Raw genomic sequence first — 27,620 nt, 5'->3', positions numbered from 1 at the left:
TCAGACCTGGAATTGCCAATCTCTACTGAACAAAAGTTAAAAAGGTAACTGTTAACTTGAAAACTACCACTACATGACATCACAAGGTGGGACAGAGAATTTTGAGACATATGAATCCATTTTGTGTAATATAGGACCTTTAATAATACAAATTAACACCATTATAGGGGATATCGTATCTAATCCTATTCACCAACATTGTTTTTTATCACAAAATAAATCTACTAAAACTCAACCATTAAGTCTACACACCCACACCCACAAAAAAAAAAACATTGTTCAGATTTTTTGAAAACAATTAATTAAAAACGAACAAAGCACTGTTATCTTGAGCAGGGTTAATGAGAGCACACTAACTCTCCATCTTAATAGAAGAGTGAGTTTAATATGAATCATTCGTCAGTCTCTGCTCATTGAACTGGCTGTGTCTGCGTTGTTACAATGTGGTCAATATCAGGGAGATGGATTTGTCTCTGAGGAGATTTTATTACTTTACTGTCCAAAACAATCTAAAAGGTTCTTCTATATTACGCCAAACTGACTCTTGTGAGCTTTATGTCATGTTAGAATGTTGTTACCTCCTCAAAAACAGACCTGGAGTTGTGTTTTGACTCATTCACATGTTTGAGTAATCCTATTTTATTAGTCTGTCCGTGTCTATATCTCCCGAGCTCAAAATGCTCTGTTCCACCTTGTGATGTCATGAAGTGGTAGTTTTCAAGCTATCCTTTACTATTAAATGATTCTAGTGAAGGTGTATGGAGTTTAAAAACACAGTGGAGCACTTCCTGTATTATAACATGACATCATCACAAGGTGGGGCTGGAATGGTCCACGGTATGGCATTGCACTTACATATCTCCACAGAGACAGCGGTTGACGCCATAGGGCCAAGTTATATTCCAGATCTATGGAGAGGCGAATCTACTTCCAATAAGAATGAAAGTTTTTCAGTTAATAATACTCCATGTTATTGAGTAAACGGAAGCTGGATATGTTTAATGCCATACCATGTCATTCCAGTCTTGGGGCCTGTCCACATGACAATGTTTTTTGGTCGAAAGGGTGAAGTATGTATTTGTTTTGGTCTTTTGTCCACACAGAGCCGGCGTTTTGGGTGGATGAAAACTGTGTTTTTTGAGAACGGGTTTCAGAGTGGAGAAATCTGAGAACACCGGTTTTGTGTTGTGTGAACAAGCAAACCGCAGCTTTTGGAAAAGGATGACGTCACAACCCCGTCATCGCCAGGGTCCTCCGGTGCAGTGAAGGCTGTAGCCTCTGCGGATCGCAAGAGCGTTGCCGAAATGGGACAGGTGTAGCCTTCGGAGCTGCTCCTGTCACCCAGAAACCGAGACCAATAAAGTAAAAATTATGTATTATTTCTGATGCAATCTACTAGCAATGTTATTTCTTTTACAGTTTCTATATACCACTACTGCATATGCTAATACATTTTTCATCATAAAATACTTTTTCACAAGTAACAACAACTACTCCTACTAGGCTACTACTACTAGGCTACTCCTACTATGCTGCCACTGCCTATGACCTCTTTAATACGAAAGAAAACTTCCTACACAACTGATTTGATTTTAAATTCACTTATTTGATATTCACTGTTATTAGATTTCAATTTTAAACTGTGATTGAATTTGAGTCATGAAAACATTTCAATAGCAAATTAACAGCAGCAGCCTCGGTCGGCCATGTTTGTCCATCTGTCGTGCGATTGGACGGATACACAACTCCTCAGTAGTCTTCACAAACTTCACACCAGAGTTTACTATGTCACACTAACTCACTTTTGTCCTTATGAACTCCACATGCAGCTGAAGCAACATGTCCGCTAATGTTTAAGCCAGTAGAAGTCAATCAGTGCAAGGAAATATGCAGTAGCTTTGTCCATAAACCATAAATCATCAAATAAATACATAAATCTGTTAAGTAAAACAATGCCTACTATGCACAGTTTACAGCATCTATAAAATCCCAAAGTCATTTTATGTGCTCACTTCTGAAAAAATATAAAATGTTATTGCAAATGATGAAACGTTTTGCATTGCATTTTGACCAACTGGAAAACATTCAAATTAACCAGAAAACAGGAAAAATGTCTCACCTTTAAAAGAAGAAAAAAACAAAAAATCTGGAGAAGGTCCCCTACACCCCCTGGCAAGGAAGAAAAAAGGAAAAAAGATGAAATAAGTTGGGTTAATGGAAAATAAGAAAAAACACATGATATGTACAACGGAATGTATATGTTGTAATATTCTTAATACAAAATGAATGATAAAAAAAGAAAAAAACCTGCTTATTTCTATGGAGATGTGTTACGACACAGCTCGTTGGGGGCAGAGAAGTAACAAAAATAACCAAGATGTAAAATGGAATAAAAATTAAATAATGTTTGGTTAACAGGAATGTAAAGGTAAATCAACAAAACAGACTAAAATATATACAGAAAATAACCTAAACTAATAAACAAAACAACAGAATTAACATAAAACAAGTTTTGTGCCACAAAAGAGGTCCGCAGGCTTACACAAAAATGAGGGTTAACTAAGGGACACACACAAAACAAAAACACAAGTTTCCCAAATTAAACCACATAAACCCACAAACAGAATCAAGTGACCAAATAAAAGAAGGCACAAAACAGAACTAAACTACAGAACTACACACACATGAACACAAACACAACATGGCAGACTGACCACCAAGGCCAGCAGCCCCGAACATCTGCTGTTAATCTCCTTAAATAGGGGGAGGAGTCTGGAGGTGGGGCAGGATTGGCCAGGTGTAAAAGTACTCCACCAATCACGAACAAGGGCTCCCACAGCAGGATCCAGGACATGCCAGCAAAATAATTTAAAGCACACAAAACAAATTACAACTGACGTTCCTGGGGCCATAACATGTCATTGCTCTGCCTGAAATGTTCCACAGTGTGACATTAAACAGTTCTTCTTTTTTTTTTTTTTTAAGCACAAAATACATAGAAAAACAGACATTCTGACAGTGAGCGGGGTCGCCTCTCCACAGATCTAACTTGCAGCTTGGTCTAGTTTGGTTTCAATGAAGATAGAAAGGTTTAATGCCATACTGTGAAACTTTCTAAACAAAGCAATAACTGTTCTCTATCTCCATGGAGGAAAGCATATGACACATCCTCCACCAAAAAGGTTACAAAATGCACCTTTAACTTTCTCGTGTGTGTATGAAAGAAAATCAAACTCCAGGTCTGATGTTGAAAAGTTAAAAAAGATTAGTCAGTCTCACACAGTCTCATTACCGAAACAAAATGTATTTAGCACAATAATTCACAGTCAGATTTAGGCTCCATACTGTTTTTCTGTTGAGTCTCTTTTGTGTCTTTGAGCCCGGACCCCATGCAGACAGAGGAAGGACATGTCCACACTTGAGTGCACAAAAACACTGCTAACTGTCCCATCAAAAAGCCCGATTCTGAGGAGCATTCATATTCATGCAGTGTCTACAAAGAGGGCAGAGACTGAATTTTTAATATCTCCAAGAATGGGCCATCTCTCCTCCTATTGTCCTTCCCTATAACCTCTGTATGATTTGCATAGTCCAATCATTTCACTGTCAAGTAAGCCCAGCGCTGTTGTCCACAAACGCATCTTCTGTTGTGTTAAAAGCTGTATGGAGGATTTTTTTTGTTTTAAATTGTCAATGAAAGTTTAAAATACCATTACAGAGATGCAGCAGCCTTGTAATTATGATGACCAAAAAGAAAAAAAAAAGAATGAAAATCTGTCAACTGTGGACGTAGTGAGGCCAGATAAACATCAGCCAATAGATAACAAGGCTACCACATTATTTATTGGCTGTTAGGTTGTCAATCAAACTCCCTACGTTTCCAGTGTAACTGACTTGCGGGTGCGCGGGGATTACGTGGTTTATGCAGTGGTTCTTAGAGGCTTTTTAAAACTGTAGCTTCCTCACAGTTCTCACAAAGTTTGTTGAGATGGAGGACGACAATCTACGACCTTTTTGCTGCAAAAGAAAGTAAGTTTTTGAGATCGCTGAAGGAAGAAGAGAAGGGGAAAAGGAGCAAAGCCAAACTGAGGTGATTCTTGGAGATCTCTTCCAGTGATTGCGCAAGTTAAGCACACGAAGGGTCTAAAAACTGATGTGTCGGTCGCTAAATTATTTGTAGACAGGTCACTTCAACAGTAATTCTGAACGCGCACCGGATGTAAACAAGCGTGATTTCTAGAGTAAGGAGGCGGGAGAAGGTGTTTCTACTGAGGGAGCTGTGGAGGAGGAAGGTGGTGTCACGCATGTGCAGCATTTGAAAAAGGACTGTCGCAGTTTTCTTTTCCCTTAAAAAATCCAAAAATCTAAGTACCTGCTAATAAGCATAGTTGTAGATGGTTAATTGGTTATTAATTAGTATTTATTCAGACCTTATTAATAGTGATGTTACGAGATGTGCCGAGGCTTCGAAGCGTGTGCCGAGTAATGAAGGAGGTGTTTCTGCGATGCTTGTTTCATTTACGGGAGGAGCTGAAAATGATGACGTCCGAAGCCTCGCTGCCCGGCTGTACCACGTGACTGATTCAGGAAGTGGTTCGGATTTTTGCTGCGATTTCCATTTTCATCATTTCCAAATAATCATTTTCCATACTGCCAGTATATAGACACACAGTACACTGCCATCATTACAATAAACATGTTTTGCATACTTCTTTATTGTGCTGACAGTTTTATTCACAGGCTTTCTGCAATGTCCCACACACTTCAAATTCATGTCAACTGATATTTTTGTGTCCAGTAGATGTCCTGCTAGAGCAAATGAAGCTTCAAGAAGCTTTGCGCTGGAGTGAACCAATTGGATGAAAGGCTTCAATGCTTCATGAAGCTTCATCTACCCATCACTACTTATGGGGAATTTATGTCTAATTCCCCATAAGCTTATTCTGCTATTAGTGAGACAGAAAGAGAGAGACAGAGACAGAGAGAGAGAAAGAGAGACAGAGAGAGCTGGTCCTTTCTCCTGCTGGTACCTGACTGTCTACATGGGCGCACGTCTGGGCTCGTCCCGACACTCAGTCCTGGCTTAGTCCTGGTTTAGTGCTGTCTTAGTCCTGGTTTAGTCCTGGTTTAGTGCTGGCTTAGTCCTGGTGAGCCACCAGGAGCTTGTTCCCAGTTTACCCCGGGCAATGGAGTGCATATCTCAGCGAAGGTCTCATCTCAATGCCCCAGACTAAAGCTAGAAAACCACGCAATGAGCCCACTTTTAGGGAGCAACATGTTTTTCTCGGATCATCCTGTTCACACCCGGCCCCACACCCAGCCCGGGCTGTGGCTCACCGATGTGGCCGACATGATCCCGGTGAGCTCATTGTGGCGCTAAAGCCAATCATTCCCAATCTTCACATTGCAGCTTCCGACGCAATTGCATACTGCATAATTGCTGATAAAGGAATAAATCAATCTACTTATTATCACAGTACTATAGTACTTACCATTTAGCCTTTTTTTTACCATGAGGTGATTTCAGCTTCATGAGAGCACACGGGCATTCTGCAGATTTGACAAGCAACCCAAGTTTCATCAACCACTTGTTGAAATAAATCACTCTTTTGGGCAGTTTCTAAAAGATATTTGCCTCAAAAATGGTTATAAAACATGATTCAAGATTACCTCTCCAAAATCAGTCAGTATAAAAATAAATAAATAAAAATCGCGTATTCTTGTTATTGTGCGGAAAGGACAGTCACTTCCTGATCAATGACTGACAAGTAAGACGACCAATCAATAAGCTCAATGGTCCGTCTGGTTAAGACTTCCAGCCAATCACCAGAGGAGGGTTGTCCCTTCGCTACCTGGCCCGATGCCTGTGTTCCCGATTCGGCGGAAGGTGAAGGTGGAAACGAGGAAACGGAAAATTGAAAAGAAGAAAGAAGAATGAAAAAGTTATAAAAAGTTATGTAAGTTATAATCATGGTTATAATTGATTAACCAACGTGTGTTTGGTGCATCTTGCTGACTGTGCAGTTTGTGGGATGACTGTAGTTATGTGGCCTGATTGTGTTTTATTAACAATTGGCACTGGATAAACGCACGTGGAAAAGCGACCTAGCTAGCTTTTGGTCATGACTAACAACAGATATAAATCTATAACACGTGCTTTGATTTGTACGTCTGCTCTAGGCAATTCTCTGACCATTTATGTTGTTATTAAAGATGTAATTCACGAACACTCTTTGGTTGAGCACGTTTGAAATGGCAGTAGCTCACATTTTTATCTAGCTTTGTTGAGGCATTAAAAGCCATTTTAAACACCTAACACAAAGCTAGTGGAGTTGGTACCAGGCACCTGTCCTGGTACCACTGGGGTTTGCTGGGAGCCACAAGTGTCTGCTGCTCTTCCTGTAGTCTGCATGCTGCGATTAATTTCTCCAACCAACTTGGTTTGAGTTTAAACTAATGACTTGGTGATTATATGAAGTAATTAGTTCTGGACAAATTAGCACTAGTTAAATTCAATATTTCGTTTGTTTTTATGAATATGCATTAATTATATGATAATATCTTGTTGTTGCTTTGTTTTTACAGCCAAAAGCAAAAAAGAAAACTGATGTCACTATGGAGTCTGTAGACACGACTAAATGCAAGCAAGAAGGTAGTATTCTGTTTATGTAAAATCAAATAAAATCCAAATATATCAGTTCTAACAGCAAATTGTTTGTTACATTTCTAAAGATCAAGAAAGCATTGCTCAGAGCAGCAGCAGTAGTGTGGGATCAGGTAAGAAGTCAAGATTTACTGAAAACTAACCTTGTGAAAACCCACCACATTATATCACTAAAATTGTATAATCTTTCAAATATATATTTCAGTTTTGCATCTGTCTCCAAGGTAGAATTCCTCGAGTCCAAAATAGAATTTCTGTAACAGAAAATTGAGTGTCAAAATATAACTATTCATAATCTTGCGGATGAGCGAAATTTTCTACGAAATCAAGTTGTAGAAAGAAAAAAATACCTGGTAAGTCATTTTGTAACATAATACATCTACCGTAATTGCTTTAACTGTATAAAAAGATTAAAAACATCCCCAAACCTTTTTGTAGCTAAGGCAAAGGGAATCACCTTTAAAGATGATGATGATGTCTCCTCTCCAAATATAAGCGTCTTGGACAGCAAGATAATGACTCAACCCAGAGAAAAAAAAAACTTTGATCATTTCCAGATTTGAAACATAGAAAGTTTTATAACAGTGTAGCCAAATACATAACTTGCACATTTAAAGCAGCGCTGCTGCAAGACGGGCCTAATTGGGTTGGGGATCTGTTAATTAATTGAAGTAATCAGTGTATAGTTTTGAGAATAAAGAACTGCGTTAGTCAAATTTAGTGTCTGACTCACTGTAGCAAAACTAAAGTAAATGTAAAGTGTAAAAACTTATAGAAGCCACTGTATACATAACTTTAGTTGAATGACGTCAGCAATCAAAGAAAGTGTCTTCAATATTTTAACATCTGTGTTTTGTTTTGTTTTCCCAATGAAGGGGCCAGATGAGGCAATAAAAAGATATCAGAGGGTCCTGAAGATCTTCAAAAGAGTCTGCACTATGACAGAGGCTTTCTGACTGAGCCAAGTTGATTGGGGCACCTTCAAAATGACTGCGTCTATCGTGGAACTTAGTAATGTCGACCCAGAGATTTTTAATAGCCTTAAACTTGACAATGCAAATGAGACCTTGCTGTCATTTGCCAAAAGGTGTGCATCCAATATGACACAAGAAAAAAGGCTACGATTGAAGACCTTAAGTCAAAAGGAAAGCTACTTTCTTTGCTGATTAAAATTTTAAGCTCATTATAAGTGCCTGTTAACAAAATAGTTGAGTTTCTGTCCAAAAGTAGTTTTTTTTGTCGTTGTAAAGAATGTCATTTGACAATTTGCCTTAAACATACTGAGAATCAGAATATTGAAGCTTGTTAAAGCAGTTATGTAACTTTGATTGTACTGTAAAGTGTACAATGTTTATGTTATTTATGGCAAATAAATATATAGGTAAAGGTGACCTAGACTTGAATATACTTAAACAGTGTAATTGTTCATATTTATTTTATTTATAACTACCTATTCATGTATGAACTATTAATATGCATGTCACAATACATGAATTAAGTGTGAAGAGGAGACCACTTTAGAATAGTAGATAGAATAGTAATAGAATAGTAATACTTTTAATAGTATTAATTTCATTTTGTATCAAACTAATCATTTATGATCGACAATCAAAACATCACTTTAGAATGGGGAACATATTCAGAGCTTAATGACTTCATTCATGGCTAGTTGGACTCTAGTAACACCTAATAGAGTGTTTTATTACATATGACTAAGCTGAATTTAGTGCAAATAAGTAAAAACTACATTTCTTGTGCTACTAGTCCTTAATAACACATTTATTACCAAAAGCTTATTAGAATAATAATTCATGGTCAAAAATGGCTTAGTATTATACTAATAAGCAGTAATAAGGAGTGTATTAAAAGGAAAGTGTTTGTAAATGTCTCACTAATAGCAGAACAAGTTTATGGGGAATTAGACACTAATAAGGTCTGAATAAATACTAATTATTGACAAATTAACCAGCTACAACTATGCTAATTAGCAGGTAGTTAGATGTTAATAAGTGTACCCTAAAATAAATTGTTACTGAAAAGTTATATAATGCATGAACTGTTTATTTTGTATAATTCTTAAAAAAACAACATAAGGATTCCAAGTCAACCTTCCATTTATTGACAGATTTCTGGACACTCCTTGAGGATGCTTTCTGATCAGCTCTATCTTGTTCTTCATCTTCTGGAAACACGGTTCTTCTGGTCAGCTTCATCAAATCACTTCTGATCTGTTCTTGTCCTTCATCTGCTAAAGACAGTTCTTTTGGTCAGCGTCCTCACATCACTTCTGATTAGACCCCGAGCTGCTCCGGTGTTCTGCCATGTGCAGTAGGAGCAGCGCTGATGTGTTCGTGTTGGGACTGTAGCCTCTTATTGTAGTTTTGTTGACATTGTTGGGGCGGGTTGTGAGCAGTGTGTTGTGTTGTTGGGGCTCAGATTGTGCTGCTGCGTAAACTTTGCGCTTGGCTGTGCGTTGTGCTCTGATAGTTCAGCCAAAAGTGACCCAAATGACTGTCTGGATACAGGGTTCTTCTCGTCAGCTTCATCACATCACTTCTGATCAGCTCCATCTCTCGTTCGTCATCTTCTGGAGACAGGGTTCTTCTCGTCAGCTTCATCAGATCTCAGGACCACAGGGCTCAGCTGGCCCCTCCAAACCAGTCACCATGGGAACAGACACAGAAACAGAACAGTGTTAAGGCATGTGCACGTTCAAAATAAGATACTATGGAATTTGTATTTCTTACCTCATGTTTGTTTATCATTATTAGAGTCAAATGAATTTAAGTTAAGATGACTTAGATTCATCTCATCAGCTTCATCACATCACTTCTGATCAGCTCCATCTCTCGTTCGTCATCTTCTGGAGACAGGGTTCTTCTCGTCAGCTTCATCAGATCGTAGGACCACAGGGCTCAGCTGGCCCCTCCAAACCAGTCACCATGGGAACAGACACAGAAAACAGAAACAGTGTTAAGGCATGTGCACGTTCAAAATAAGATACTATGGAATTTTTATTTCTTACCTGAGACCAACCAAAGTCACTATTTCTGAACAGTATTCACATAGACAGTTTACAAAGGCTTAGAATTAATTAAGAACATATTTCATTTTTTTTGTATTTTCCATTATTTCATGTTTTTGTTTTTGTTTTTACCCTTGCATAAGACTATTTAAAAAAAAAAAAAAAAAAGAGTATTACCTATTAGTTATTAGCACAAGATTTGCAGCCACACTGCCTTCAAGCTCCATGTACAGTCTGATATTGTGTCTGGGTTACTACCTGCTAAGCTTTGTGGTAGTGCACCAGGCTTTTCACTATTGCATTGGCAATATATAATGAAATATGATGGCTATTACTTCTACTACTACTTTTTTTTTTTTTTTTTTTTTGTATCACAGAGTTAGTCCTTAGTAGTTGTACTACCAAGTACTATGGGACACACTCTAAAAGCACAAGTTTAAAGTAAATGCAAGGACTACTATACAGGAATGTCTGTCAAACTGTAATACTTTGATTAAATGTAGTGTGTCAATTAGAACCCGCTTTTTCAGTACAATCTAACCTGGGGCCCAATCACATATTTCATGTATTGTAATTAACATAGTTAAGAATCACTCAATTAAAATATAGACAAATCTTTACATGTTATTATCAAACTTTCTTAAGTTTTTATGAAATCCTATATAATAATCCTTGCTTTTTTCTTACTTAAAACTATAAACACTCACAGCTTCACTTCTAACCATCCTATGCCCAAAAAAATGTTTAAGGTGTACTATGCAGGAATTTCTGTCAAAAACTGTAATTCTCAAATGAAATGTATCATGAATTTTGTCAGTGAAAATTATTATTATTATTATTATTATTATTATTATTTGTTTGTTGAAATCCTACATAGTATTCCTTTATTTTATTTATTTTTTTGTATTTTTTGTTTCACACAAACACAAAGCTACTACTACTACAATACTATAAAACACACTCTCACCTCTGACCCTCCTATGCCCAGAAAGTCTAAGGTGTACTATGCAGGAATATCTGTAAAACTGCAGTACTCAGATTCAAATTCAGAATAGAAATTACAGTTAAATCAACAAGAAAACGTTATGTTTTATCATCAACTTTGTTGTTTTATGAAATCCTACATAGTATTCCTTAACTTCAATCTATTCTTTCTATTCTTTTTTTAATCAATCAATAAAAGAAATCAATAAAGAAATCAATAAATAAAGAAATCAATAAAGAAATCAGTGGGGTGATGGGCGAGGTTGAAGGTGGTAAAGTCGCCGCATTAAGCCAAGCTCTGAGTCTCAGAGGCTGAGTTCAGTCCGAGTCCGAGTCCGAGTCTTGGTGCAGGTGGAGCTGCTGGTGGAATTGGCACCTGAAGCCTCCAGACGTCCCAGAGGAGGTGGAGGGAGCTGGGTCTGATGTAGGGGGTGTGGGTTGGAGGAGGAGAGGCACGGCCGCTTGGAGCTGGGGTCTCCCATGTCTTCATCTTCATCCCTGACGCGCTTGCCTCCGCTGAGGGGAATGAAGTCCAGAGCAGGATCCATAGGGAGAGGGCGGGGAGCAGAAGAGTGAGCGGTGGAGAGGAGTTCTCTGATGGCCAGGGAAGGTCTCACTGCTCGCTGCTGAGGAGAGGGGGTCGGAGCGCGACCCCCCGGGCTCCGCAGCTTGAACAGTAGAGCCTACCCACCTGCCATCATGCAAACACCTGTACTTCAACCCTGTTGTGCTGACAACCATCCAGCTGAATCAAGTACGGCGCAGGAACCTCTTCTTCCTCCTCTTCTTCATCTTCGGTCTCTTCTACCCTCTCTTCTTCCTCTTCCTCCTCTTCTTCCTCTTCGTCCTCTTCCTCCTCAGAGAGAGTCCCGTAGCCAGAGTCAGATGACGTAAAACTCGACTCCCCACTCTCTTCATCAGATGACCCAAACTCTCTGTTGTCACTCTCTTCATCAGGTGGCCAAACCTGAGGTATAGGACGACCTACCCCATACTCACCTTGGTCGTCCTCGTCCGAAGAGTAGTCTCGAAGCTCCACCACCTGAAGATCCAGAAGGACTGGAGGAGCCACAGCCTCTGCAACAGGTTTGACAATGTTAAACACCCTTTAAATTGTAATGTGAGCAAGTCAGACTAGTACCAAAGGCTGTAATGACTACTACTACTATTACTACTACTACTACTCCCAGTTATTTAAGTGTCATATTGAGGAGGCCTACAGTGTTTATCTGGAGGAGCCAGAGTTTGCAAGGCTGATTTGTTATTTTGACGTTTGTGTCTTAATTAACTGTAGGTCTATGACTTTGCTTCTGATCAGTTCAGTTGGCCTATTTTACTGGTACAATCTCTTATTTTACTGGTGCTTAAGTAATAATTTGTGGTGTGTTCCAAATTCAGACCAGCTGAATACATTTGTTTGGGTATGGCGTTGTCATTACAGTGCTGCAATGCATGGTAAGGAAATAAAAACATGCAATCAAAATCGAAATGAATGATACTATAAAGATATACAACAGACAAAAACTAACACAACAGTGTCAGCAGAGTAAAGCTATAAGGCTACAAAACTGCACAATAAGTGGCTCTGACTGTAGTTATGAACAGTGCAGCAGATGGACTAGAATAAACAGCAGGTAAAGTGACTTGACTATACCATATTCTTTGTACAATAAGTAGCTATAACTGTGTATTATCTACAGTGCTGTATATGGACAAATTAAATCAAGAGACTTGTGAATTGTACCAGCAAAGTTTCACATTAAGTTAGAGTATTGCGCGTGTTTAGGCCTACAGGTGGATGACACATAAAGACCTACAGGGCGAAGAACATTTTTATTGTGAATTTTTACTTATACTTGAGTAGACAACTGTGCATTTTAGAATTCATATTTATAAATGTAGTTATGGATTATTAGTAGGACAGTTTAATTAAGCATGTTTTTATAGTTTATAGGCTATATGGTGAGTCTTATAGGTTTTCTTGCACTGATTTCTGTCTGTCCTTTCCTCCTTTGCTCTGCTTCACCGTGCACCTGACAGTCTGGTAAACCCATCTAAACCAAACCTCAAAACGAAAGGCTCAAATTAAAGCCAAACACCCGCATTCTATGGAGATCAAATGTGCATCTTTTAAACATTTAGAATGGCTGGGTTACTATGGAGATCAAATATGCATTTTTTAAGTATTCCAATTTAGAATGGCAGGCTGGGCGCCATGTTTTTTTTTTTTCAAAATGCCACAAAACCCTGATGAATATTGACACTCAGAAAATAAAACACAAATAATTTCCTATAAATGTGACAATAACTTTTCACTATGCACTTGTGCTGATATTTTAGAGCAGTTTCACCAATTATTAATCATGATCCAAAATGAAATCGTCGAGTGAAAGTCACAAACTATCAAATGTTTGTTGTTTTTTTTAAATTTTCATAAATCTGGTTATAGGAACCAAACCTTACACCCCAGAAACAGACACAGGTGGACAAAACTGTTCTTATCATTAAAATATTTGGACTATGCTGTTAATATTTGTTATAATTTATCATGGTTTAGGCATGTTTAATGTTATTTGATTAATTTTACCTTCGGGGACGTGATCCTGGCGGTCAGGGTCCGGAGCGGGGCGCACCAGGTCCATGGCGAAGGCCAGTCACGGTCTGGTGTTTTCAATCCTCCAGAAAGTGTTGACAGGCAGATATACCAAGTTGTGATGGTGTTTTACAACCGGTGAGGGGCTAAAAAGCGATGAATATCAAAGTTTCGTACAATTGTCCGCAGTGCGTCCAAGAAGCGTTCTCATGTGAGAAAGGGGAGTGCAACTGAGCGCGCAGCCGCTTATATAGTGCGCACGACGTTCTATCGCTATGGCACCGACGCACCGACGCACCGACCGACGCCAGACCAGGCCATTGTACAGCTCCTGGGTTTAAAGCTCATTTGAAATTACAAAATAACCATATTATATCATTTTACCTCATGCGGACTAAAGCTGCATTTTATTTTAGAGGTGTTTTTTTTTATTTTTTTTTTTATTACATGACGTGACCGCGAGGCTGCGTGACCGTGACCACGTGACCACTCTGAAGAAGCCCGCTACTGAGCAGTCGGAACTGTCAGGTATGAAAACAAACTCTTAAAATGAAATAAAATAACCTAATAACAGAAGAACTAAACCAGGTCTAAACCAGAACTAAGCCAGGTCTAAACCAGAACTAAGCCAGGTCTAAACTAGGTCTAAACCACCAGGTCTATACCAGAACTAAGCCAGGTCTAAACCAGGACTAAAGCAAGTCTAAACCAGAACTAAGCCAGGTCTAAACCAGGTCTATACCAGGACTAAACCAGGTCTAAACCAGAACTAAACCATCAGGTCTATACCAGAACTAAACCAGGTCTAAACCAGAACTAAACCAGGTCTAAACTAAGACTAAACGGGTTTAGTGGTTTACTCCTTTTTATAACGAAATACAATTCATATTATGCAGAACTGAGTTAAGCATTTTGGCTCGACCTTCCACAATATTTTTTGTTTTTCATGTGGCCTCATGGAAAAACACAAATGGCTGTAGCTTTTCTGTGTTCTGTTCATCCGACATCGTACGTAGGCACATCGCATTATTATTAAACAACTTGAACTGTATAGAAAAGAAAGCTCTATCTTTCTTTAGGCTAGATGTAGGCCTAAGCCTTTTACAAGCATCCTTTACACAGGCCTGCATGTTACTCATGTTTAGTTTTTACAGTGTAACAATGGTTCAAATGGATAAGTGCCCAACCATATAAAATGTCCTTAAAAGACTACAAAAGACAAGACTAGATTTAAAACGGCAACTACTATCCTATCTATAACATTTAAAGTTGAACTGTGAACGTTTCAAAGTCAAACTGAAATAAAGAACTTTTTTCTAACATAAATGCACCAGCAAAAGTGTGAAATAGGTGTGCAAGCACAGAATATGCTCAAAATATAAGAGAATATGCTAAATAAATGTTTAACTCTGGGTAGATACATGAGTTATGATACTTAGTTTGAGCTGTAGTACTTTGCTGTACTGTTACTCATTTGGTTGTTTTTTTCCTTTTGCTGTATTTATGAAGATGAACTGGTGTCAAGATGATGCTGTGACAAATAGACCAGGATTATTTTCACAGAAGAGAAGTCCTGAGGGCAAATTTGAGGAAAAGTTGGTAAACCTATTTATTTTTTTTAATGGGATCTCAAAAACTGTTTCCAGGTTAAGCATGGTGTTAGTTGTCCTGCTAAAACCACAGCTAAACTATTACTACTACAGGTACTGCAACATTTCCACTCACAACACAGGAATATAATGTTTGGTACTACCATTGCTACTACTATTACTGCTACTACTAGAACTGCTACTAATACTACCACTGCTACTACTATCATTGCTACTACTACAACTGCTACTAATACTACTACTACTACTACTACCATTGCTACTACTGTTACTGCTACTACTACTACCATTGCTACTACTATTACTGCTACTACTACTACTACCATTGCTACTACTATTACTGCTACTACTACTACTATTGCTACTACTATTACTGCTACTACTACTACCACCATTGCTACTACTATTACTGCTGCTACTACTACTATCATTGCTACTACTATTACTGCTACTACTACTACTACCTTTGCTACTACTATTACTGCTACTACTACTACTATTACTACTACTTGCTACTACTATTGCTACTGCTACTACTACTACCACCATTGCTACTACTACTACTACTACTGCTACTACTATTACTGCTACTACTACTACCACTTGCTACTACTATTACTGCTGCTACTACTACTATCATTGCTACTACTATTACTGCTACTACTACTACCACCATTGCTACTACTATTACTGCTACTACTACTACCACCATTGCTACTACTATTACTGCTACTACTACTACTACCATTGCTACTACTATTACTGCTACTACTACTACTACCATTGCTACTACTACTACTACTGCTGCTACTACTACTACTACCACCATTGCTACTACTATTACTGCTGCTACTACTACTACTACCACTGCTACTACTACTGCTACTACTACTACTACTGCTACTACTACTACTACCACTGCTACTACTACAACTGCAACTACTACTACTACTACCATTGTTACTACTACAACTGCTACTACTACTACTACTACAACAACTACTACCGCTACTACTGCTACTACTGCTACTACCGCTACTACTACTACTACTACTACTACTACTACTACTGCTACTATTGCTACTGCTACTACTACTACTGCTACTGCTGCTACTACTACTACTGCTGTTACTACTACTGCTGCTGTTGCCGCTACTGCTACTACTACTACTACTACAACTGCCTCTACTACTACAACTACTCAGCCAGCTCTCTCACACAACATGGTAATATCATGTTTGGTACTACCGTTGCAACAATTACTACTACTGCTACTACTACCGCTACCACAACTACTACTACTACTGATACTACTACTACTACTACTACTACTGCTAAGTTAACAGCTACCTTTTGTCTTCCGTTCAGTAGAGCTTGGCAACTCCAGGCTTGAAATTATCCAAATGATTCTAAATATGCAGGATTTGTGTGTTAAACATGTGAATGAAACAAAACACAACTCCAGGTCTGTTTGTGATGAGTAAACTATAACATAGATCACAAAATAGTGTAATAGTGCCCTTTAAGTTCTTGTAACACTCCGTTATGTCATTGTCCTGTTTCTGTGTCCCTCAGTGATCGATGAGTCTGCACTCGGCATGTGTCCAGACCAGACCTGATCGATAAAACCACATCGGATCAATGAAGTCCTAATGTTCCCAAAATCCCCCAAACCAAAATGTTATTCTTAAAATGACTCCGGCTCATGAATTAAACTGCTGAGGCTGCACTTTTTCAGTTATAGCCAGTAAGTATTGACTGAAAACTGAGGACGGGAAATAAGAGACACTGAGAAGTACAGCGCTGGACTGTCAAGAGTGAGAAATGGTGTGGGGTACTGTTATTGTATTTTCTCCATTTCAAACTTGATGAAACGCCTATTAATCAAACTTTTCAGGCCTGGACTTAAGTATCTTGTCCTAAATTTTAATTATTTTATGAAATCCAGTTTTGTAGCCCTGATCAAAACTCCCATGTGAGATGAAAGAAGTTGGTGTATATATAAAGCAAACTTCTAAAACCTCTGGCCTCCTGTTTTTTGTTCTTTATTACACAAAATTGAATCTTGTGAGCTTTAAGTCATGTTATAATGTTGTTGTCAAAAACAGACCTGGAGTTGTGTTTTGTTTCATTCACACATATATTGAGTAACCCTGTTGGAGCCTAGACCCAGTTTTGTAATTTTTTTCATTACTGAGATAAATATTCTTATTTAGTTTGATTTAATATTTACTTAAAATGCACGATTTTTGATAACTTTGGTAATTCTTTATGATTAAGATGATTATTTATTGATTATTTGCTTTAAAATAATTTGATCCGTTTACATTTTTCTTTCAATTAATTATTGCTAATGTTCAATCATAAGTTCACTTAAGTAATGTTTATTTGGTGTATTATTTTGTGGTCTATGGCTCCTTATTTAAAGGGTACATCTCATGCAAAATATCTCTTTTCACCATTGTATCTTATGCACATATACAAGTACAATTTGGGTTTTGGAACATCCATTACACGATAGTTATGAAATCTCACTGATTTCTTGGAGGCGTCACAGACCAGGAACTATGAAAGGCCAACTATTGCTCATCCACCCGCCCGTCCTGAGAAAGCACAGGCTCCACCCTCACCCCCACCCTGAGTGAGCCGCCCTTCCTCAGCCCATCTCGGGGGGAGGGTGACAGGCGTGCACCCTGTATCGTACGTGTACAGCCCTGCAGTCACACAACCCGTTTAGCGGTCTGTTAGCAGTAGGAATAAACGTTTATTCATCATGGCGCTACAGTGCGTTCAACCTTATGTGTTGGACCCAGAAGAGGATGAGGACTTTGAGGTGCACAAAGCACAAGCACCACGTCGGCATCAGCTGAACATTACTGATTGGTAAAGTATTAATAAACACTAGTAGATTATTATTATATTGTGTACACTGGAGGAGGTGGAGCTGGGGAGGGAGCGGGTGTGAAGCGCTTTCTGCTACGTCAAACGCAAGAGAGCTGTAGCTGGCTATGTCATCACTGTAGCAGGCTCATGTTCGTTGTCACGTGGGAGGCTGGCAGAAATACGCTGCAATGTGTTTAAAAAAATGCCGAATCAATCTAAAAACCACTTTGGCGACATATACAAGGCCCACACATCACTCTTAGAAGGTAGAAAGCTCTGAAAATGTGATTTTGCATGAGATGGGCCCTTTAAGGAAAGTGCAAGTTCACCATGGGAGGGGAGTGGAGCCAAACAGTTTTAGGACCTCCTGTCACCTGCCTGTTAAAGTTTCCCTTTTTGTATATTTTGTATGTCCTCAATTATGTGTATACTCACTAAAGAGTTTTTACTGCACTTGAATCACTCTCCGTGGATTGTTTCACTTTTGAGGCATTTTAAAAGGTGAAACAAGGTGTGCGATGTGTCAATTTGGCTTTCCAAATGTTTGGACCTTACAAACCCTTAATTATTAGTCTGTCTACATCTGCAAAGCTCAAAATGCTGTTCCACCTTGTGATGTCATGAAGTAGTAATTTTCAAGTTAACAGCTACTTTTTACCTTGTTCAGTAGAGACTGGCAATTCCAGAGCTGAAATAATTGAAATGACTCTAAAGGTGGTGTTTTCAGTTTGAGAGATTTGTGTGTTAAACATGTGTGACTGAAACAAAACACAACTCCAGGTCTGTTTGTAACGAGGAAACAACATTATAACATAGATCAGAAAATAGCGTAACAAAGGCCCTTTAAATATTTGCCCTTCAATGACCTTGAACCTGTTTTGTGCACATATTACCTCTGATCTGAGTGAGCACTCCATGTATCTTCTCTAGTTTTCTAGTTGTAATATCGATTAACAGGAAAGAGGAGGAGTACGCCACCTGCTTATATCCGTGGAGATGTTATTTCCTTACCTGGAATGTTCCTCAGTGTAGCATTAAACTTTTCTTTTTACATTCAAGTATAGGTGTTTTTATTGCTCAGATCTGTACTGCTCAAGTGCTGTGCCACCACCTGTCACCATGGAGATAGATAAGTTAAATGTCATACTGTGGAACATTTCAGGCAAAGCAATGAAATACCAAAGGGGACGTGCAGTTCATCTAACCAGAAAAGTTATATTTATGGGCAAAAGAAGTCAGATACTTATTTGCATGCAATTATTTGGTGTTTTATTGTCAGAGAATCAGGAAGTGTGTGTTAGCATGCTAGCTGTTGTTAGCTTGAGCATCACGGTACAATGCTCAGAGTTGTGAAAAAAGACTTATAAACTACTACGATAACTATAATGCCCAAAATGCATAAGGTAGTGAGGAATAAGTTTGGACGGCTGCGGTTTTAAAAGAACAGTGCCTAAAAAATGAAGTTATCCAAGTTTGTCCTTAAAATACCCCCTTTTGCCTTCTCATCTTTAGTGTCAGTTCCATCTGTTTCTGTTAAAGGCTCCTGAGATTATAATGTTTTGCATGTGTTTCTATGAGGAGCTCCTATTTCCTCCCGTCAGACCAAGATGGAGTCTAAGATGTCATAATATACTGTAATCGAATCAGCCAATGCTTCTCCCTCTCATCCCTCTCAATCAGTGCTTTGTGTTTCCTCTTTGGGCCAGATATAAACTGGATGTATCCTGTTTACACCATCAGTTAGGTCCAATCAGAGGAGATGATCAGCCATAGACCTATAATCATGATTTGATAGATCAGATCTTTCTAGTGGGATCAAGTCTGGGATCAGGAAATGACATAGAAAATGAAAGAGACTTATCAGCATGTTGTGGATTTGGAGGTCAGAGTTCATCAGTGGCTAATTCAATTTGGCTGAAGTTGTTGTTTTATGAAAATCAGCTGTTTCCACTCCCATGTGGTTTGTGTTAGCACAACCTCTCAGTCTAGTTCATGTTTAGTGCAGAATTGTAATAGACCATAATTCAATAGGTCTTTATGGTCCAAAAAGGTGAATTGTTAAAATAATCAAAATGAACAGTGCCTATAGCCAAAGTTTGGTGCCTTGTCTGCTGAGTCAGCTCAAATAATCAACGATGAAATACATGACTTTTCTTTGCTATAGGGTCATGGTTGATTGATAATAGACAGTAAATAGAACATAAAGGAATAAAATATTAAAAATGATTGTGTTTTGAACTCAAACCCAAAAGGCTTTTGATACTTACGATTACTGTCAGACTCCATGCATTATACATTTGGTGGGAGCTCTTCTACAGTAGCCAGGGCTGCCCTGGGGCAGACTGATTGAAGTGTGGTTGGCAATCATTCACATCACAAACATAGATACAGAGGCAAAGTGGGTGAAGTGTTTTTCCCCACAGTCTGCACAGTCTGCACAGTCTGCAGTATGTTTGGAGCGTGGATTGATCCTCTGTCTACTACTATAATACCTGACCTTTACAAAGTGCTTCTTAAAGACTCTTAAAGCCTCTCAAAGCACTACACTGTGTATTCATCACTCATTCACAGAAACACTCAGTGGTGTGATAGTTCTGCAGCCACAGCTGCCCAAGGGCAGACTGCTGGAAGCAAAGCTGTGCCACCGGCCTCTCTGACCCCAGCCATCACTCACATTACATTCATACAGAACAAGGTGGGTGACATGTCTTGCCTAGGGACACAACAACAGAGCAAGGTCTGAGCGGGAATCATTCCTCAGATTTTTGGATTGTTTGGGAATGTCTAACCACTGAACCACTGGTGTTTATTTAGCCTCACTCTTCGTTCATGATGACTCTATAGTGACTCTATAGTAAATGTATATTCTGCAACAACATTGTGATTGAGTTGTATAGAAACATTACATAAGCATTACCTCTGAGGTCTGAGTCTTCTTTAGTGGACTGATTTAATGATGTTGTTTTTGCTCAGTTCTTTTGGCAGACCACAGGCTCCAGATTGCAGCACAGCTCGGCGTCCTGGCTGTGAGACGGAGGTGAGAGCTGTGTGGGTGAATCGTGTTCAGAGAAAAACACTACAGGGACAAGAGGGAGAGGGCCAGTGCAAAAAGAGACGGAGAATAAAAACACAGGGAGGGTAACAGCACAGAGAGGAGATAAGAGACGGGGGACACACACTCATGGTTTCCTATGAGACAGTTTGAGCAATGAATCAAATAAGATACATGTACATCAGATTCAAATCCTAAAATACTGGGGCTGAACAATTTGTGGAAAAATGTAAACTTTTCTGACAAGCAGTGCAATTGCAGTTAGATTTCCAATTTGTGTTTTAATAACAGGATTCTGTTTAAAGCTCACATTTTAAACACATTTAGAATAATTGACCAAAACTCACAAAATAATACAAGAATCACATGCTTATACAGATCTAAACTATAGGCTCAGCAGCTTTTACACAGAGAAAGGCTGGATATGTTCTTGTTTTTGGCAGAAATGATGGTACTTGGAAAAATTGCATCCATTCAAATAGCAATTTCGATTTGTTTGCAATTAATCTTGCAGCTCTAATGTCTATTCATGGATTTCAGGATCATCAACAATTGTAACGACTGTTGCCATACCAAATAAGAATTCACAACAATCTTTTAAACGGCCAAAAGTCCACAATACAGTACAAAGAATGCACAATATTGCAAACTCACCTCCGTATTGTCATTTCCAATGTTCAGTCCACTTTATGATCAAAGGGTGCATTCATGTTTGTGTTGGTTTAATCCTGGTTTAGTCCTGGTTTAGTCCTAGTGTTATTTTGGTCTGTAAGAGTCAAAAGAGCAGCCTATACTTCAAAACTATGTAGAAATCAGTTTGTCAAGACTTTTAGATAGGCTTGATTTATTTTACCTTACAGCTCAAGTGATATTCATTAATTACAGGTTGTGAAATACCAAATTTCACATTATCTCGATCGTTTTTCATCACAAAATCCTTCATTGTTTTGTCTGTTCTGAACTGTCAAACAGCTCTGAATTTGATCCCTATAAACAATATGAGTCAGGTAAAGTCAACACAACTACAAACACACAGGTTTAAGGGGGATCTGACTCTGCAATACACGATTATGAAACATGATTACACAGAGTTATAGGATTCAGCAGAGACATCCTTAAGATCAGTCTGTCCTGTGTATTTATAGTATGGTTTGGGTTGCCATGTTTGGAATGTAGCAGCTTTTGTGGAGAGTAGGTGTTTGCTTGTGTTAAGTATTGAAGCAAAATTTGTCTCGCCCCAAAAAATAAAGTAAAAGTAAAAAGCAGGTTTAGTGCATTTAATAGTTATCATTAAAAGGTGCACTGTGTAACATTTCGGGTGGAGATGTTATTGCTTTGCCTGGAATGTTCCATGGTATGACATTAAACATATCCATCCCTCCATTCATCCATTTTCTTCCACTTATCCAGGGCCGGGTCGCGGGGGCTGCAGTCTAAGCAGGGACTCCCAGACTTCCTTCACCACAGACACGTCCTCAAGCTCCTCCAGGGGGATCCCAAGGTGTTCCCAGGCCAGCCCAGAGACATAGTCCCTCCAACGTGTCCAAGGTCTTTCTCGGGGCCTCCTCCCGGTGGGATATGTCTGGAACATCTCCTGAGGAGCAGCGGCTGTACTCTGAGCTCCTCCATGTAACTGAGCTCCTCATTTCGGCCACTTGTATCCGCAATTTTGTTGTCTTGTTGTCTTAATCTTGACATTAAACATCTAACATTTATTCATTGCAGGTGTTTCTATTGCTCAAAAACACAATTATTCCTTCTTTGGATAGGGGCGACTCTCCGCAGATCTGAACTGTAACACCGCTTCGTGCTGTAACCTGCTTGTCTCCCTCATGATAGATAGGCTTAATCTATACTGTGGAACATTTTAGACAAAGCAATAACATTTACATGGAGACAAGCAGGCAGTGGACCCTCTGCTGGAAATGTTACACACATAAACAAAATACATTATATTTTTCCATTTTTTAGTATTTTTCTACACTAAGTTAATAAATAATACATGAAAAAAAATGTATAACGCATTCAAAAAGTTATACTTGATCTGTATTTATTTCCATGACCATCAAGATAGAAAAGTTACAAGCTTTTAACATGAAAGTCGTACAGAAAATAGTATATTTTACACACACAATTCTCACAATACTGTTTTTTTGTTTGTGTTTCTTCTATCATGAGCACTCCCATACAACACACAGGGAAGCTTTACATCTTTGCATAACCTTATATAGGGCAGATTTAAGCCTTGAGTTGCATAATATATTTCAGTAGAGCGAGGAGTTGCATAGGCGTTTAAAGGGACACATGCTAAGGGTTACAGAGAAGGAAATAAGCAGCAGTAGCATAAAAATAAGTTAAATATTGGTAGTTTGGGCGTAAGTGGTTCACAAAGCTACATATTGTACACATATATAAAAGTATGGCACTGGATACATGGGATTAGATAAAGCTTTAAGGCCATATAGTTTGCCCACAGTAACTCTGATAATTATTCTTAAAGGTGCTACATAAGAAATATTTTACAGATGGACAAACTTATATGTGTTTCATCTCAAACAATCATTTACTTGATATAAAGGATCTTACCAACCAGTGGTTAAAAGGGACACAAAATTAGTTCAGAAAATGCTTTACAACTTCTCAAAACACATCTCAAATATATATATAGTTTTAATAATAACTAACACACCAATAATAAGTCAACTCCACAATACAGTTTCTAGTTTCCAATACTTTTAACCAAAACATGACAGCACCTTATTGCCAATGCAAATTTACACAAAATAAATCTTAAACAGTATGTCTCTCCGCAAGTTATCAAAACTTATCAAAAAAATATTTTAAATGTGAATAAATGTAAATGGTGTTTAACTGCTTTTACTACAGTATATTGTAAATGGAGCTACTTATAAAACAAACGATATTGTCTATAAATTTTATGAACTAAGCAAATGCCAGGAAAGAATTTTTTATCCAATCAGAGGGCTTGTTGGATGAGAACTATTTGGAAACAGCTACTTGTGACAATCGCGCAGAGTAGTTTTTCTGTCATGGTTCGACATCAGAGTGAGGAGGGGGCTAAGTGGTTATTTCTGAATCGTGTTGTAACTCATGGTTCAAAATCCGATTCAGTCTAACTTGAGTAACAATTAAAGCTTCAGATAGAGCAGTGCATACGGTTAGCATCACACCCAAGGGAATGTCGATGATATAAGCTGCAAAGTAAGCCAATTACATGCGTGGTAGTGCGTATCTTCCATCAATTAACTTTTAACTTCCACTATACTAAGTTGAAAAACACATTCAGTAGCTACATGGTTAAAAATAAAGCTTGAAAACTTGATTTGGTCAGTGTTGCCGTGGTAACGTGCCACTAAAGTCAATAGCAATGCACCTTTAAAGGAACATGACCAATCTGTTTGAACTTTTCTTAGCATGTTAACTCTGGTGTTTAAAATGAGTATATTACAAGAAAAAACTTGAAACTTGATTTGGTCAGCGTTGCCGTGGTAACATGCTTGTTAAAGTCAACAGCAATAGCTCGAACCTGCGCCAAAAAGGGGAGTTAAAAAAACGTGCGTCAGGGTGCGGAGGCGTTTTAAGAGGGTGTGAAGAGAGCTCAGATAAAAACAAGGCCTGGAACACTGGATTTTAATGGGCCATAAAAAGGTGTTGTGTCCAGGGTGGATTTCCAAGCTTTAGATTTACAGTTCAAAGTGTTGGCGTCGTGAAGGAACTCGAGAGGAGCCAAGAAAATGCCAAAGACACACTCCATTGTACAGTTAAGAGTTAGCTGGCTGTGAGAGAATAAGTAGTTTTGATCAAAGCAGCACTAGCTTTGAGGGATTTAAAGGTGCATTGCGCAACTTTTCTGGCAGTGTCCGTCACCTGCTTGTCTTCATGAAGATGGAGGTTAGACAGATTTAATAATGGTCTTTTACCTATATCAGAACTAGAAAAAGACCACATGTTTAATATTTAAATATATATTTTATCCTTTTGTGGCTTGAAAAAGTGGAGTAATGCAACTTTAAACGTCCTATATTATGCAAAATTTACTCGTGTTTCCTCCTCAAAAACATACCTGGGGTGGTGTTTTGTTTCATTCACACATGTTTGAGTAGCACTTTCGTATTAGTCTGTGTACATCTCCAAAGCTCAAAATGCTCTGTTCCACCTTGTGATGTCATGTAGTGATAGTTTTTTCAAATTAACAGCCACCTTTCACCTTTTCTTTAGCAGAGATTGCAAATTTCGAGGCTCAAATTATCCAATTAATTCTAGTGAAGCTGTATGGACTTTAAAAACAGAGTGGAGCACTTCCTGTATTACCACATGACATCACAAGGTGGAAGAGAGTGTTTTAGGTTTGAGAGAGCTCACTAAATATGCAGGGTTTGTGTGTAAACATGCGTGAATGAAACAAAACAAAACTCCAGGTATGTCTGTGATGAGGAAACAGCATTAAAACCTAAATCAGAAAATAGTATAATATAGGTCTACGAAATCTACAAAAGCAGCTTGACTTTCTATTTGTCTGAGCAAAATGAAATATGTATCCTAACAACACAAAATAGACTAATTATAGTTCACACATGGTTGTCCTAAACCTGTTTACATGCTGAAATGATTCTCTTGATTGTGTTTGATAGGTGACAGGTGCAGAGCCACAGAGGGCTTTGGACAGGCGCCAGCTCCTGCCCTGGCAGGTGTAAAGGGATAAAGGATGAGGCAGAGTTATCACAGAAATGACCATCTCGAGTCCAGGTCTGAAAAATGAGCCAAGAATTTCCTATCTGATGTTACGGCGTTTTAACAGAAATCTGCTGTGTCTGATCCTATTATGTTTCATTAGTCTGATTTGGGAGACCAAGATTGAATGATATGATAAAACAAGACATTTTTCAGTTTCGGTTTGTCTGCGTGGATGTAATGTGCAATTTATTATAATAGAAATATACAATATATACTTAGAAATACAAGTTATGTTAAAAGTGCATTGTGTAACTTTTCTGGTGGAGGGATTGTCCGATGCTTTTCTCTGTGAAGATGTTACTTTTTTGTCTGGAATGTTTCACAGTATGGCATTAAACTTTTCTATCATCAAGACCAAACCAGACCAAGTTACAAGTCAGATCTGTGGAGAGGCAACCCCGCTCACAGTCAGAATGTCAGTTTTTCTAGGTATTTTTGAACTATAAAACCATCTGTAATTGAATAAATGTAAGGTAAAGTTGTTTAATGTCATACTATGGAACATTCCAGGCTGAGCAGTGACATAACCATAGAAACAAGCAGGTGATGAACCCCTAACCAAAATGTTACATAGTTCACCTTTAAAAAAAAAAAAAAAAAAAAAGATTTCTAACCAGTTAATGTGCGCTTTGACATTAACTTTAGTCTTAGGTGGAGTAAAATATTGCATTTCCTTTGGCATAATAAGGAAAAATAAAAAGTAAAATAAAGATATGTTGTTATATTTGAAGATATAACTTATCGGGTTTTACATTAAAGGTGCACTGCGGAACTTTTCTGTTGTCTACAGGTCAGATATGTGGAGTAGCAACGATTATCTCACTCGAAAAGGGTATTTTGTGCAATAAAAAAAAACGTATTAAACTGAACGCTACATGGATATGTTGATTACCATACTACAACATCTCCATGGAAACAATCAGAAACCCCACCTGAAAAGTGACAAAGTGCACCTTTACATGCAGCTTTTGTACATTCAATTCTTTAAGCTTTGGCGCAGTGCTATAAGATATTTCAGCATTACAGTACATTAATAACAGGTCAAAATAATGTGAAGAAATATATATCAAGATTAGGCCTTCTTTAAAAACCCCCAAAAATCATACATACATGTGGTCTTAGGTGGTCTCAGGTAGTTTTAGGTGGTCTTATGAGATCTTAAGTAGTCTTAGGTGGTCTTAGATGGGCGTAGGTGGTCTCAGGTGGGCGTAGGTAGTCTCAGGTGGGCGGGGGTCCCTGGTAGCGCAGCATGATGTTGAAGGAGCGAGCGAAGTTGTTGGAGAGAGAGCAGGAGTTGGAGTCTTCAGGGAGAGGCAGTAAGAAGGCGAGGAGGAGGAGGGCGAGGAGGAGGAGCCACAGAGGGAGGGCCAGGCAGCACACGCGGTACAGTAAACTCGGCTTCTGGAAAACACAAAACAGAACTGATGTTAGAATGGGACTGGTATAACAGTGTTTTGTTTCTGCATACATCTCCTCTCGTTTTGCACCACAATCCAGAGTGCCCTATACACAAATCCACTCGGGTGTCCCAGCACGACTTCAGTAAACTACAAAGCCGCACCACCCGCAGCGCACGCAAACACACATGGAGCAGACAGTGACCGTGCAGTGAAACACACCGGCAGCCACACTCATCACTCCACGGGGGCAAGGAATGAAATGGAGGAACGACCCGAAAAAGCGAGTGCAATGTGCCACTTCTAGACACAACTGAACAACTGAGTCACTGCAAAAATGCCGACAATCCAGCGGTCCCAGACAGCACCCTCCCTACACGCCACAACTGAACAAAGCTGAGAGTCACCGTGAACGCACCAAAAAAAGTCAGACTCAGCCATCTAACTGTTGTGTTTCGTTTAAAGTCTGGTGAAGTTTATTTGTGAAAAAAGTGTGAAAATAGACCATTCAATGACAGTGCGCCTTATAATCCAGAGTGCCCTATAGTGCAGAAAATGCAGTAATTTAAAATAGCATAAAAGAATAACACAAAAAAAGCTGTCATTACAAGTTCTCTTTGTTAATGAAGTCTGTCCACGGTTTCCAGTTTTCCTCGT

General features: G+C 38.7%; 1 protein-coding gene across 1 annotated transcript in view; it reads right to left on the bottom strand.

Annotated features, from left to right (window-relative positions):
• Window positions 1-22,844: 22,844 nt before the first annotated feature.
• Window positions 22,845-27,620, bottom strand: part of syne3 (spectrin repeat containing, nuclear envelope family member 3) — a 67,121-nt gene continuing 62,345 nt past the window's right edge. Inside the window, 1 exon segment of the mRNA XM_020930693.2 lies at window positions 22,845-26,967. Coding sequence (XP_020786352.2) covers window positions 26,785-26,967 — 183 coding nt within the window. The 3' untranslated portion in view covers window positions 22,845-26,784.

The sequence above is a fragment of the Boleophthalmus pectinirostris genome, unplaced genomic scaffold, assembly GCF_026225935.1.
Source record: "Boleophthalmus pectinirostris isolate CB_2022bp ecotype Guang Dong unplaced genomic scaffold, ASM2622593v1 HiC_scaffold_10, whole genome shotgun sequence".
NCBI lineage: Eukaryota > Metazoa > Chordata > Actinopteri > Gobiiformes > Gobiidae > Boleophthalmus > Boleophthalmus pectinirostris.
Note: the sequence above shows the minus strand (reverse complement) of the source record. Positions and strands in the feature narration are given on the sequence as shown.